Source organism: Platalea leucorodia (genome assembly GCF_965183815.1).
Source record: "Platalea leucorodia genome assembly, chromosome: 1".
Classification (NCBI taxonomy): Eukaryota; Metazoa; Chordata; class Aves; order Pelecaniformes; family Threskiornithidae; genus Platalea; species Platalea leucorodia.
Genome location: NC_138823.1, coordinates 24070034 through 24085675, shown reverse-complemented (window position 1 = coordinate 24085675; position 15642 = coordinate 24070034). Strand labels below are relative to the sequence as shown.

The 15642-nt window shown below is 42.5% G+C and overlaps 2 protein-coding genes across 14 annotated transcripts in view; one reads left to right on the top strand and one right to left on the bottom strand.

Moving 5' to 3' along the window:
• The window catches only part of VPS13B (vacuolar protein sorting 13 homolog B), a 485731-nt gene extending 482889 nt beyond the window's left edge, over positions 1-2842 (top strand). For all 13 annotated transcript variants that reach the window (XM_082316760.1, XM_082316766.1, XM_082316768.1 and 10 more), the window contains one exon: positions 819-2842. In XM_082316760.1, coding sequence (XP_082172886.1) covers positions 819-1064 — 246 coding nt within the window. In that variant the 3' untranslated portion in view covers positions 1065-2842. The remainder of the gene's footprint in view (positions 1-818) is intronic.
• A 3004-nt stretch (positions 2843-5846) lies between these two features.
• COX6C (cytochrome c oxidase subunit 6C) lies at positions 5847-11740 on the bottom strand. The gene is made up of 4 exons (XM_082330466.1): positions 11624-11740; positions 10488-10615; positions 8717-8855; positions 5847-5971 (listed from the first exon to the last, which is right to left on the bottom strand). The coding sequence occupies exons 2-3, from the start codon at positions 10599-10601 to the stop codon at positions 8736-8738; spliced, it is 234 nt and encodes a 77-aa protein (XP_082186592.1). The 5' UTR covers positions 10602-10615; positions 11624-11740; the 3' UTR covers positions 5847-5971; positions 8717-8735.
• Positions 11741-15642: the final 3902 nt, after the last annotated feature.

The following is a 15642-nucleotide window of genomic DNA, read 5'->3' as shown; positions in this document are numbered from 1 at the left end:
TTTGTTTTACTGTATTTTTTTCCACTAGAGGTAGGTTACTTGCATCCTTCTTGCTAGAGCCTTGAACCTCTACATATTTCAGCCTGCAAAAAGGGATTTCTTCAGAGGAGTCCTTCCAAGTCATGGTGGTGGAGAAGGCAGTTTGCATAGGCACCTTAATTTCTTCTCTAGAAACGACACACCCAAACCATCTTTAGTAAAACCCTTTTGTTTAAAAAAAAAATGTAATTGTGTGGGTCCTCTGACCCAGAATGGCTTTTTTGGTTACCAGAAGCAGATGGATATATCCCGTTATAGAACATACACCTGGAAGATAGCTTCTAGTCTTTATTTTAAATCAAGTAAGTTAAAGACTTAAACTTAATTGCTCAGATATAGCTATGGGCTGTCTTTAATTGTACTTTGTGAGAAAATGTTTTTGCTAATTAGAATTGGTATCTGATAAGCTTTGCCAAGAGCTACTGGCATTTTTCTAAAAGGGGTTCAGATGCTTTTCCTGTCTACAGAGTTCATCTGTTGTAAAGATCTACTCTTGACCAAGGTGTCCCTCCCTGCAGTTCTCAAAAGATACTGCTTACATTTTCTATGGCAGAGTTAGAGCTTCTCAGAAGCATCCAAAACAGCAAAGGAGAGGACTAATCCGCCAAGCACTAAACTATGGGAGAACACTGTTGATTAAAACATCCATTAAACTATTGTAAGAAAGATCCCAGGGAGGAAGATTTTCAACAACAAAGTAATGTGGAAGTTATTGTCCTTACTACTAAGTTCAGTTACTGTCAAGTACTCAGTAACTATTTTACCTTATCTGATTTCAGGCAGATGGAGCTAGAGAGAGACTGTCAGAACAACAGTACAACCGCCTTGTGGAGTACGTCACGAAGACATCGTATCACCTCGCTCCCAGCACCGCGACAGTGCCAGCATTGCAAACTGTGGCTACCGAACACCTTCCAACTATAATGAAAACATATCAATATGTAGTTGATCCAAATTTTGCCCAAGTATTCATTAGCAAATTCACCATGGTGAAAAATAAAGCCTTGAGGAAAGGATTTAATTAATAATTATTTGTGGCGAGTATAGTAATACCTTACCGGTTTGAAAGTAATGCTTCCTCTGCAGTAACCTACATCAAGTAGAGATGCATATAATTTTTGAGGAGTTAGGAGATGATAACGAAGTTAAGCCCAATAGCTTTTCAACATTCCTGCTCCCTAGCCGCAGTACTGCTGCTGGAAGAAAAGTGTTCTAGCAAACAAATACAGTGAAAAGGAACAGCCCTGGACTATAGCTCAGTCAAAATCCTTTTGCTTTTCAATAACCAAAACTCAGAGAATAAGGAAAAATTGTGTGCATACAGACATTTTCGCCACACACACAAAATGTGTATCAATACCTACTATATCATATTTTAGGGTCTGCCAGTTTCTGTTATAAACCAGGTTTATAACTCAGCTGTAAAAACTTGCTCAAGGCTGAGCCTTCCCCCCCCACGCACTGCCCCCAACGCGTACATCCTGAGGCAAAACATTTTCCCCCACTGAATCTGGAAAAGCCAGTGTGGCTGTTCTAAGTTACTAGTGACAGCTGGGTTTTAGCACCACTTTAACCTTAAAATAGCTTCCTTTATTTGACTGAAGTTTTGCAGGACATTAGTCCTTAATGTAAACTAGTGCCTTTGTGTGGTTTGGAGAACAAAACATGAACTACAACATGAATTTATTTTTAAAACTGTCTGTATACAGAAACTTTATTTTATCCACCATCGAATTTTCAGAAGGACTTTCAATGTATATATGACATTGTGCATTGTCTGGTCGTTAGCTGGAAGCCAGGAACATGCAGTTCAAGAATTTAAGAAACGGAGCTCAGTCTCCTTAAAATCTACCAAAAATCTCGAAGCTCAGTGTAATGTAGATGTGCAGGTGCTAAGTATGGCCTTGTTGGGCCTCGCTTACTTCTGATCTGCCACCACTACATAGTACGTGCTCACTTAAGCTCTCATTCATTTTCTGCTTATCATCTTTGAACAGATAAAACCAGGGATATTTACAAACAAGACCTTTCAAATAAATATGTTTGTGCTAAGCTGAGTGAGATTTTTTTTCCAAGTTGATCGAAAAGTATGGTCCCGCAGGCGCTAATTACATTAATAGTTAATGACGCCATCATGATACACTTATGAATATAATGTTAAACACATCAAGACATATGAGCTTTGTAAGTGTCTTACTCTGGGCACAGTTAGATTACTTTATAAACCAAATCTGGCTATGGCAGTTTTGTTTTAAAAAGCAAAAGCTTACTTGGTTTTCAGCTACGCGTGTTACTTTTCTCCCCTTTTCTACGTACTTATGGACATGAATTTTGTCTGGGGATTCCTGAACGTGGCGGGAATTGGAGACAAGAACTGGAATAGAATCTGATCATCGTTTGGAGCAGATACATGTGCTTTGTAGTTAGTAACTTCTATGCATACTTGATATGACCAAATGCACAGTAACTAAGAATGTAGTAACTGCAATGTTTTTTTCGTGAGTTCTGTTTTGTTAAAAGGTATTTCTAAAAGCCGTGTCTCTTGTGTACTGCAAATACAGAAGCCTGGGATCTGCATCGTCCTTTTCTGACTGTGAAATAAGCCCATCCAGTGTCAACATTTCATACCATGATTTAATAACTTAGTCATTGTTTAAATAACACTATTTAAAAAATGTATATGTATAGACACACGCGCGCTTCATTCCTGAATATTTTATGGAAATAGTTTAATACTTCTAATTTTGCATATTGGTGAGTAAATTGTAATATAATAATGAGACTGTTTAAAGATAATAAAGCTATTCCTATAATACTTGTTTTCGTGCGCTGTTTGGTCATTCGGTTGCAAGGGAAGGAACAGATCGCCGTGCAGAACAATGACGAGGCAGACATACAAGCTTCATGTAGACCCCCTTAGATTCCAGCTGGTCACTGGACTTCGTCATGTACCAGAAAATGCAATAGATCGTGACAATACTTTGGAAGTAAAAACTGACAATTAGCTTGCCAAAAGACGTGTGCTGAAAAGTTTTATCCTTTTGTGACTAACTGAATCAAAACAGCACTGCAGTCACCGTTTGAATTAGACTGATCTGTTCATTATTTATGTAGCACACAAAGCAGCCAAGAGGATACAAACACACCTGTAAAAAATGAGGGAAGGCAGCAGTTTAAATTCTAAAAGTTTGTAGATTGCGGCCATTGTTTAAGATACATTTGTGTTTATCCTGAATTATATTCTCCTGGAATAAACACTTGCTTAAATTACACTCTTCTTCAGTGAATTAAGCTAGCATCTTTACTGCATTAGGCAGGTTCTTTCTCCCCCTTCTGACCACATGCATGGAAACATGTGTGGAGGCGGCATATAAATCAGCCTCTCCTACATATGAGCTGTGTGAACTATGAAAACAAAGTTGTCCAAAGAGCAGCTGCCTGTACTTAGCTGCTAAAGCGCTCCAATGTGTACTCTTAAAACATGCCTACTCGCCTAATGCTCTTTAGACCTGGAGAGCTCACAACTTCAAATCTATCTTTTTAGCTTGCTTCCAGAACAATCAATCATTCTTCAAACAATCAAGAATAAAGCAAGCCAGCCAGCCAAAAATGCGAAGGCATGGTCAGGCTTATACACAGCAAGACCTTTCCCAAAGCAGTTTAGGTCAAACGATTCCTTTTTATGTATTATTTCATACATAAATGTAGCAAAAACCTTTACAGACGGTTGGGATGGTCTGAGAGCAGACAAGCGTGGTTTTCAGCTCTGCATCTCCTAGAGACAGCGTGCCAGGCCCTGTGACGAGCAGCGGATTAGGTTCTAACTCGCAGAGGTCTGTCTTGTCCTATGTGAAGTCCCACTCCCAAGCGTTGTTGGTAAGATAGGATTAGCTGAACTCTTGCTGGCGAAGGCAAAAAGGAAAAAAAAAAAAACAAAAAAAACGGGGAAAATTGATGGGTTGGTGCTGATTCCAGAAGTGAAGGTTACCCCTTCTGCCTACTCCGGCGTTAGGTACCCCGCTTTGCCCTCCCTTCCCACGCCAGAGGAAAGCGAGCTCCGGGCTGGTTGGCCTTGCCCGCCGAAAGGGAGTAAGGCCTTGCTCTGCACCCTTTGTGAAACCCCAATACATGCAGCAAGCAACGCTTAGACCCTGCAGGCTCTCAAGGCACAGACAGAGAAGCTGTTAGAGCTCACCTTTCTTTGTTGCTGTTGAATACATTTAGCCAGAGACATCTTTGAGCTCTGCTGTATGGTCAAAAAGCTATCATCTATCTTTTACCTTTGGTCACAAAACTCAGTTCTTTCTTTAAATCAACGTGTGCTGGTAACTGAAGGAACACAGACTGCAACGATAACTGCTGTTGGCTATAACTGTTTAGAAGAAACTTAGGCTTTAAGAGTAAATTAATTTATAGCAACTGGAAAGACTATAGGGGCTAGAGCTGCAAGGGAAGCCAGGCCTACTAGCCTGCGCACCTGGCAGTAGCAAGTTTCTTCGCCGCTGAAGCTGTCAGTATGACTAAAGACCCCTGGCTATTTAAACCTGCAGACATGCCTGAGAAAATGTTAGTCAGTACTTAATGGCATACAATGTTTATACTGTACACTGGGAAGATAAATGGGTATCATTTGCTATTGTTAAGCTCTGGTTTACATTTGTAAGAAAGAGCAGGGGTATTTTGATTACTAGATGGTTTCCCCTGCACCATGAATGCCAAATTCTTTCTTTGCTTTAAGGAAGCACTGCCGGTATGGAAAGTTTAAAGAAAATCCCATGTTGCTCTCTAATAGTGTGCTGGATCAAATAATACATTACTTACACGCTTTCATTAGTCCAAATGTTGCTCACGGATACCTATTAAGTGTTAAGTAGTTAATGATCCATTTAAAATAATGATGAGAGTTACTCCAAACAGGATTTGGAGACCTTCAAATACAACGCAGATGGCTTAATTTGTCATGCTGCTTCATTCAAAGCCTTCCCTCCTTGCACAAAATCAGCTTTGACTCCTCTCCTGCTGCCCACGTTCAGCAACCACGAGCTACACTCCTATACCAGCTTCAGCCTCAGCAACAGGCAAGGCACAAAGCGCGCTCCCAACGATGGGCGTCGTGGCACAAGACAGAGCATCAGCTCTTGGACTACACGGGACGTAGCGGAGATCACAGCTATGCTTAGCTGACTACTTCCAGATATTAAAAAGAAGATATCTAGAAGCAGCATGCAAAGATTCTCATTACTGCAAGATCCTAAAATAAGTATTTCTTATTTTGTCTGCTTTTACCCTCTTTCCCCTTGTACATCAAGTATCTGTGAACACACCTGCAGTTTAGAGTCATCTTCCAATTAAGAGTAACACACCACGTGTAAGAGTGGGCATTTGCACGGTTTATAAGTCCTGATGTAACAGCTCGCTGCTGTAAGGAAGGCAACACCATGATGGCAGCAGGAAAAGGCAGGGAGGCTGGCTAGCGTATTTCCAGAATTCCTCTCCACATTCTTTCATCTCAAGGTCGGTTCACTTTGCGAAGCCAGAGGTAACACAGACCCTTCCAGCAATCCAGCCTCTCTCTTCCCCTGCCAACCATCCTCTTGCATATTCCCATCAGCACCTGGGACAACCTAGCAGTAACTGTTTGGGGATATACTTTGTCATCAAAGGTGGAATTTGGCCAAAACAGAGTTGCAACTAATCCCTTGGGGAAAGAAAACTAGACTTGGTCATCTTGAGCAATTTAGATAGATAGACTTTCCACCGCTCTTCCCAGCATCTGAGCGTTCTGACATTAATGAAGACAACCAAGCGCCCCTGACAGGTATTTTATTTATTGAGTTACATTGGAGCGTGCCATGCACTGACGTGCATTACACTTTACAATTCAGTGAACAAATACGGTTCGGTCATCAAGTCTCCTTAGACTGAAGGGGATCTGCAAGATAAAAAAAAAAAAAAAAGATTATGTTGGACAAACTTCATGCTCTAAGTAAACATATTAGTATGTATGAATGCAAAGCAAGAGAGAAATGTTTATGTGGTGGTTTAGTCTAGAGGAATTCCCCTTGTTATTTCCTGATGGTTTAAGACTCACACACCCTTCATGTGGCAAACAGAAGTGAAACATGGAACAAATCAAGAGCTGGAACAATACTGCACAGCACATCAGATTCACTGTGCATGCTGCACTGATAACTGAATCAATCTTGCTAAAGGCCTGAAAGAGAAAGGAATGCAGCTTTCAGCTAGGAGCCAGAGAGGAAACAAGTGATGTAGGCAACCTACCAAGGAAGGAAGAAAACCAAATTCAAATTGCTTCTCCACATTACATTGAACACAATCCAAGACCAGCTGCGCTCCATGACAAGAGTCATGCAAGTGGTTAGCACTGAACTCTTAGCTTGGCCCTTTATTCTACTACTGAGCACACTACAGAGGTAGGATGCTCCTCAAATTTATACTTGCGCTTAGTTTCCGTTGTCAGTACCACCACACAAAGTCCACGCCAAGTAGACACAAGAGTGGAAGTTCACACTTAGGCACCAAGTTGCCTACGTGCCCAGCAGGAACAAAGTCGGTGCAGAGTGCCAAGCTAACACCTTAACTAATGAACTCTCCTCCCCGCCTGCCCTACCCTTTCCTCAATTTTGGGGCTAAGCACTGATTCCAATGTGCATATTCAGTGAGGTTAAACCACTGCATTTACCGCCACATACAGAATATATTCCAATAAAATGGGAGATGTAGAGCAGGCATGACCACTGCACCCTTTAGGTAACTATACCAAAAAAAAAAAACATCAAAGTCAACCTCCATCCATCTTCCATAGCTAAAATTTAAGCTACTGAGGCAAATGAAAATGTCTTCCATCTGCTCTGTGTACTTGTCCTTTTCACAGTCTCTCCAAAAAAAACAACCTCTTTCTACTATAAAAGAATGAAAAATATCAGTTCTTACATAAATAGGCTAAAGAATAAGAAGCATCGGCAATTCAAACAAAATCACATATAAAAATTTGTCTTTCACATTTTCTGTTGAGCTGGTGTAATTAAGGAATGGAAGAAATGTTTAGGAAACATTTAATTTTAACAGGTGCACACAATGTGCAACTTTTTTATTTTTTTTTAAGCTGCAAATGGGAACATAAGCTAACTGAGAGTGAAGCACTATTTGCACTGAAAAAAATCCTGCTCATGATTCCAATTAAATGTTCAACATGCATCCTTGTTGACAGTGTTTGTTTCAAATGATTTTACCACCAGATGGCCTTTCAGAGTACTCTGATGAAGGCCACCTGACTAAAGAATGCAATTCCAGTGTCTAAGAAAGTTTAACACTGCCTATGTATTAGCAATAGGACCGAATCAGAGGCAGAATGACCAAGATTAAAACCAGGTAAATTTATCATTTCATTATTTATCTTTGTTGCAGTCATAGCTAAAGAACAGAAGTTTCCCCCTCTCACAAAACAAAACCCCAAAGGGACTGCCACAGGTGTTGGTTTTTTTTTTTTCTTTTTAAATTTGTTAGAAGAGCTGAAGCTCTGCTTTTTTTATGTAATTGCGTTGTGCAGAAAACTGGTAGTTGCAGGTTGTCACACAACAGAATTTAGTATTAACAGTGTTAAGTACAAATCTTTTATTCAATCTTGCTGCTTTAAGCAAACAGGCTGAGAAAACCCAGCTGGCCAAGATAATTAGAGCCACAGATTATCACATAACGATCACAATATGAAAACATTCCAAAAGAATGAAAAAGCCATCATTCTAGATTAGTTTGAAGTCATTTTAAGAGAAGCAGAGAACTTGATGTAAGAAATTTGGATCAAGAAAGGGGGAGGAATTCTTTATTGCGTTGTCACATCATGAGCTTGTGCAGTTTAGTGAGAGTGCTTATTAATAACTATGACAAGGTTGAAATCAAAACTTTTTTTTCCCTGGTGTTACGACAAACAAAGTTTGGTAGCCTTCAAACAAAAGGCAGTGTTAAGTGCTAGGAAAACAGTATTGTGAACAAACTTCTATTCAAGCTTAATTCAATATGGCAAAAATCTGAGTATTAGTACACAGAGCTGTATGCCACTGCAATTTTATATATATACACACATATGTATGTATATATTTAAGTGTATTTCCCCTCATGACTAGTTATCTTCTCCCTCTCAGCAACTTCAAAAGGATGTGTGGAAGCTGTCTCTGTTTCTTACGTTAAGATGCATGCTACGAGAGAGAAACAGCCTTTCCATTTTCTCATTCACTGTACCACCACAAGTACGCAAGTAGTAGATATAGACAGCCCGGAGCTAAGCAGTTCAAGATGTGACAGCATCCACATAACAGCAATATCAGGCAAGTCTTATAGTTTAATACAAGAGCTTTCTCTCCTCTCCATGGCTGCATGAGGAGGGAAAGGGCTGGCATCACTCTGTGCGAGTCTCCTATATCACACAAGTCAAACAAATTACTCAAAAGGTACTCAGGAGCTTTCTATTCTGCCCTTACTCCCCAGTTCCCGTATTTCTTCCTGTTTCTATTACCCAGAGGTCTCTCAAGTGCAATGTGTATTGCTTTTCTTTGGAAGCACCTTTCTATTTGATCAAAAAAGAAAAACCTCCAAATAGAAGCACAATTCACTGAAACAATCTAACTTACTCTTGTTCTAATGCAGAGTAGCTTATTACCTGTAAATGCAGGTTACCATCATTTGGGTGGTGCAGACTCAAACACACCAGCTGCTCTCATGACTTCAAAGTCCTTCATGGGATCATAGTTTTTATAGAACTCTGCATAAGCTCGTTTTCTGGGATCAGCAACTCCAAACTGGAAAGTAACACACAGAAAATTAAAGCTTGCAAAGATTTACGAACAGAATATTTTTTCTATTAGTGCTATGATTTGTATGAGTGGCTATCAGTCTAAAAAGTCTTTAGCTCAAACTAGTAAAATATTACTTTGTTCCTGCTCAAATCCAGGCTACCTGACCATTGGTCAAGAAAACAAATGTCTGAAGTGAAACTTTAAAAAGAAAGTCTGCTACAAGATAGCACATTACACTTTTGATCCAGAAACACTTCACCTATCTTGACACTCAAGTGTCCAATGCCCTCCCTGCTAATAGTTTTATACGTAAAACAAGCCATCATGGCAAGTTTTGTGCCTATGGGCAGCTGCAAAACCGTAACTCCAGATAAAAGGGCATCCTAAAACAACTTGAGCTACACTGTAGGTCAACTACTGAAGTCTGGTAAAATTTTACAAGATTGCCAAAGCCACTCTTACAGCTCACCAATGCGTAAAGACACAATCCTGACTCTTTGGATACTCATTCACCTGAAGCACAGGGATATGCTCAAAAAGCCTCCAAAAATGTGAAGGAAAGTCCAAGGTGGGTTTGTCCAACAGTATCTAACATGTAAGTAAGTAAATCACTACTGAGATCCATGTTACTACTTCTACATATGGTCTGCTGCCTTACTAGTGTATTAATGTGGGGGTGCCAAATAAGGTATAAAACCACAGACTATTAAAAAAAAATTATATTGTAAGTCTGACCACAAACAAGCTCACCTACCTCTTTAACAGATGTGCTGAGTAGATATTGAGCTTTATCTGTGCAAGCTTATTGTTTCTGATAGATATTTGTTGATCTCTGAGAAGATTAAGACGACTGTGATATTTTTGTGAACAACCTGAAGTTAACTTAATTTCTAGTCACTTTTATCAATAGCTTCCTGAGTACTCAAATGCTGCAAATAGCGTCTGAATGAGTTCAGTGGGCAAACCAAGATCCAGTTCTTCCACAGTAATTCAAACTGTGTTCCTTGCTTGTGTGTATGAGATCCAAGAATTATTTAGTAAAAGCACTCAAGAACAACTACCACTCTTATCTTTGTCAGAAGTCCCTTAAGGACCATGAAAAACAAACTCCAACTTGTAAGTGGGTTTTTCTGGAAATGTAATGCTCCATTTCCACACGACACTTCAAAAGAAAGAATAAAAGCACCATACTAGCCTTCCCCACACTGATATCTTCAGTGTGAAGGATGGGTTTTCCAAATTGCTTATGAGCAAGTTTTCTCAAATCAGTCTAGAGATAAAATAAGACTTTGACAACTCTCTCAAGTCTCGGATGCCGTGACAGAGAGAGACACAGACTATCTACAGTTAATGTGCATCAATCGTGCGAACAATCAAGAGTAATCTAGGACTAGGAGACTCAAGGTTAAGTTGTCACGAATTGCGTGATCTCGATCACACAGCTTAAAGCATCAGGTTATCACTTCTTCAAATGAAGATTAGGAAGATTTATTTATGTTCTGGAAACATGCTTACAAAAACACATTACTAAAGCTTTCTGATGAACAGCTCAACCAAATCTCAACAAAAAAATATTATGAATTCTTACAATACTCTAATGAGTCCAGTTTATAATTGAATGACTACAGAGCTCACCTTGTACAAAGCCGCACATCCCACAGATACAAAAAATGCCCCAAATAGGTGAAACTTCATCCGCCTGGCCAAAAGGCGCCGCATTTGTGGCTTAGGCAGTAGTGCAGACGACATGGTGATTATATTTCCTAAAAAAAGAAAAAAAAAAAAAAAAAAAAAGAGACAAGAGAGAGAAGGGAATTGTGGGACAAGAACCTCTACTTAAATAATTTCCTGTAACTCTATCTAGAAAGATTGTGCTTTTTGTATTGTGTTATCAGCATCTTCACAACAGAAGCAACAGCACTCCTATTTGACTTTTCAATGAGAATATTTAAGGGTCATCATTCAAGGACAACCTATTTGTGACATGAATCTAAGCAAGCTTTTATACTCCTTACATCTAGTACTCATGGAATCAAGACTGGCCTTCGCTGTTCATACTAAATCCTTCCCTCCCTGCAGGGTCTACCACTTCAGGCCTGCTGTCCTGGTGTTTACATCAGAAGACATTCAGAACATTGATCACATTTTATTCACGTCTAAGGAAAAGCACATGCCTCTTGAACTCGTTTGTGGGTTTTTTTTGGTTTTTTTTAAGTAACTGCACACCCTATTGCATTCAAAGATGTTTTTTCTATCCGGTAAGATATTACTAGGAACCTCCAAGGCCTGAAGCAGGCGGCTCTCTTGAAGCACAAGGTTCACCCAGCTGGGAGCGGCTCCGAGGCCGCGCTGCCCGCAGGCTGCCGCCGCCCTCGGTGCAGCCTCCTGCGCTCACGGAGCGGGATGGAAGACGATGGTTTTGTCCCCAGAGCCCTCGGCGCTGACCCAGAGCCGCGCAGGCCCGCTCTCCTCCCGCATTTAAGAGGACCCACCGCAGACAGGCCCCTCTCCGGCCCCGCCGTGGCCAGGCTGAGACAAGCCCGGCCCCGCTCCCCCCTCACAGAAGGCGCTCCGGCCCCTCGCCGCCCTCCGGCAGGGCGTCCTCCGCCGCGGGGCCCGTCCCCGCCACCCTCAGGGACGCGCAGAGGTCACGGGCTGCCGCCACGGGCGGCGGGGCCGCGGCCGAGGGGAGAGCGGCGGCCGGCGGCCGGCGGGGTGCGGGGGCGAGGGGGGGCCCGGCGGCAGGAGGGGGAGCGGGAGCGCGGCCTCACCTCAGCGCGGGCCCACCAACGTCCTTCCGCCCCGCCGGCCGGCCGCCCTCTGCGACACCGCTACCCCGCATGCGCGGGAGGCGGCGGCCTGCCTACGGCGAGCGGCTCGGCCCAAACCCGGCGGGGCGCGCACTCGCGGGCGGGGGAGAAGGGCGATGGGCCTCGCCGTGCCGGGCCTCGCCGTCGCCGAGCGGGAGTCCAGGGAGGAGGGCGTGCCGCCCGCCTGAAGGCCGCCCGGGGTGAGGCCGCAGCGCCTCAGGCCTCAGGGAGCGCCCTTGCCTCGCCTCAGGCCGCCTGGGCCCCGAAGACCCTCGGCGGGCGCAGCAAGCGCCGCGCCGGCCCGCCCGCCCGCCGCCGAGGCGGCCGGCGTTTGCCCGCCGTGCGCCGAGGCCAGCCCCGAGCGCGGCGCCGAGCAGAGGCGGGCGCACGGAGCAGCCTCGGCGAGGCCTGCCGGGCTGAGCCCCCGCGCCAGCCAAGAGCCCTCGCAACGCCGCCTGCTCGCCGCCCCACCGCTTCCCCAACAAACCGGTGCCCTCCGCCCTTCCCGCATGTGTCGGTCGCTTTTCCAGAGCGGCCATCAAACCCAAAGGGCTGTGATGCCAGAATACACGAAATAATAATCTTTATAATAGAGTTTGCTAAGAATGATTGGCCAAGCCTAGAAACAAATTAAGCAATTTGTAATCCTTTCTAGCTATCCCTTAGCCAGTTTTCGTACCTTTCTTGGAAATGAGGCACACATGTGCTTTGCCCATGGTTTCCACCTAATCACCACCAGCATATGGTATTGTCGTCGTTTTTATTCCTGGGGAGTCTCTGTGGGATTTACACTAAATGCTATAAATTCCTGCCTTGAAAAAACTGAAGCCTCTCCTGTGCAGCGAGGTAATCGTTCAAGCCTTGCACTCCCTTGCCAAAGCCAGCAGATCTTGACATCAAATGACAGAGGAGATGGGCCCTTAAAACTGAAGAGAAGTTGCTTTTCCTGTGATGGGATTAAAGAAGAAGAAAGTGTCAGCAGAAAATTGCAGAGCAAAATCTTACAGCTGCAGCTACAAGCTGGGAAAGTGGTCTTTGCAACAGTAGTCTGAATAGATGCAATTTGGACAACGTTCCTCAAACTGAAGAAAAGTTTGTTACAATAGTTGAGACCAAAATGAAGAATGTCTGTCCAAGAGTTTTTCCTGTGTGGTTTAACACAAAAAGCCAAATGTGAATGACGTCATGCAGAAAGAATGACAAGATATATCTGTAACCTGAGTGTGGGGGTCTGAGGAAATATGTGGGTCCACAAGGTCGACGCTGTTCCTGAGGCGAGCTCATGCGGTCATTCGGTGAGACCAGGAAAGAAAAGGCAGGGAGGGTTGTCTAGGGGATGTTAAAAGCTCCACTCCACTTGCCCTCGTATTACTCAATGATGTCAGAAAAAGAGGATACAAATGGAATAAAAGCATAGCAGGTTTCATGGCTACTATCATTATAAATTATATATGAGGAATTTTCCTGTAAACACCAGTCTTGGTGAGACAGAATATTTTGGTGGATGGACCTAGGTCTGCAAATAAAATCTTGATAGCTGTTTTCAATAGCTTACTTCATGGCTGGCCAGGTCATTAAATTCTTTTCTGTGTGACCAGTTTCCCCATGTGCCTGAGATACTGCTGGCTAGGCATCTTTGTGTTATAGTTAAGATGCTAAATGAAGTGCTAATTGTTATTATTCTTTGACGTCATTACTGTGGAATACACAGCCAGCTCCTTATTGTTCTGTATAAAGGGCAGTTCGGGACTGTGCACATAAGGGATAGGAAAAGGATAGAGGATACGTTGGAGGAAGAGCCGTGGAAGGAGGGCAGAGATAATCAGCTCCATTAAGTCAGTGCACAGAGTTGCTTCCTATGGCTCCAGTTTCTGAATGTGTTATGTGGCTGAATGTGGTTTTGGACCAAGTGGACCCCGTGCATCCAAATGCATCAAAGCAAATAAACCTTCTGAAAACACTGAGGCGTACGACACAGGGGCAACAGCAGACCTTTCCTTCCCAATCCAGCCAGTCCCTGGGGTTTCTGGCACCTGCTCCAGTTGTCTTTTGGACATGAACTGTTTGCTCAAAAGGTGCCACAGTTAACCAAACTAGAGTTTGCAGCCCTCTTTTCCTCTCCAAAATGCTGTAGTGCCAGCAACAGTTGACGCTTCTTCATGGGTCCTTGAAAGGGATCATCTTTTTAGGAGTGAAGGAAGGCATTAATGCTAAATCATTTCTTGTTTATGCTTCACTGAAATTTAAAATAAAATTTACCTCTGACTTTACTGAGAGAAAATTTAGGCAGTGAATCCTTGCCTTTTCCACAAAGAGTGCCAGCTGTGATACTTACGACTGTACTTTCTGTGGTGTGGACTGGAGCCGACTAGGAACAGGACTGTGACAATCGAGTGATTTTGCATATGCCACAAAAAGTCTTTAGATAATCATAATCTGGATCAAATTAGAACCAAAAATCTACTGGAAAAAGATCACATGGGACATCAGCAATCCCGGGAGCCAGCTGCATTCCTGAATAGTTTATTATAAAATCTACCTCTCTATCATAAAAGAAAAAAATAATTAAACAACGCTATGTGCCACATATGAAAATGCATACGTTTATGCTCCTCCTCCCGTTTCTGTGCCAGAAATTAACTAATCGAATACTCTCTTACCACGGCTGTGTCGACATCAATCCATGGTGCTGTGGAACAAACAAAGAGATTGTGGCACAAGAAGTTATTTAACAGAATTGGAATGGCAGCTGTACAAAAAATAAGGGTGAATCAATGATTCCTAAATGGAAAAAGTCAAAATTAGTAGAGGGAAGAAAAATATTTTTGTACTTCCAAAAGGGCATTATAAACAAAGGAGGGGAAAAAAAAAAAAAGCAAAAGTTCAAATTCGAATAAATGGAGCAAACAGGGATTTCACAAGCCTTTCTTGATTTTATGCATGCTTCTGAAATAGAAAAATCTCAAAAAAAGCAACTTAAGTTTTGTTCTACTTGTAAAGAGACAGATTTGGGTATTTTTGTACACATCAAATAGTGATATAATTACATGAATGATCCTGTGTTTGGTACCATCGTGAGCTATATTGTTAAAAAAAAAGAGACTCGGCTATTTCCCACAGTCGAGATATGGCTGATGTGTGCATTCGGGCCCAAGAACCAGAAAACACACCAGGTTTCACAGCTCAAACATTAACATTCATGTGATAATTTTTTTCCACTTTTTTTTTCTGAACTGGAGTGTGGTTCTGTATTAATTGTTCTCACTCTGAAGGCCTCCAGGTTCAGAGGGCCTATCTGAAATAGATACAGTGCTTATTTCGGCGACAGGAAAACCTTGTTTAGGTGAACTGGATTTTTAAACAAGTAATACACTGTATATGTGTCATTCTTACCTAAAAGTTTGACTTAGACAAGTCTGACTTCATCATTCATTGCCAGAAACATGCTACATCATCATCTGGTTTCTCAGGAAAAAACAAAAACACGCCCACTGAAACACCTCCGTCCAGTCCCTGTTCCTTGCTCAAACCCCTTAAAACGATGCCAGGATTCTTTTTTCTTTTGTGTTTTTAAATGTTATGTAGCCTGTCTACAGTGGAAATAAAGTTATATCAAAGACAATGTTTTTATACTCTTCCTTCACCCCTCTGAGAGGTGCCTTACTCTGAGAAAATTTTTTCATTCCTCATCTTTGTTTTTCCAGACAGGAACCTGTGGAGTTAAACAACCTTTACAGACAAATACTCCAATCTACAGTTTAACCAGTCAACACACCAAATTGTTCCATGCAATTCAGTCTTCACAGTCCCACCTTAGCAGCTGACAGCCCATCAGATGTAGGCCACAAGCATCCCTACCCTGGGTTCAGCTCCAGAAGGTGCCCTGGGTAGAAACAGCGTGGGAGCAGAGTTTCTCCTTTTGAAAATGAAAGCAAGGAGCACAACACGAGGACAAAAGGCCAAGCTTTTCACACTCCTTT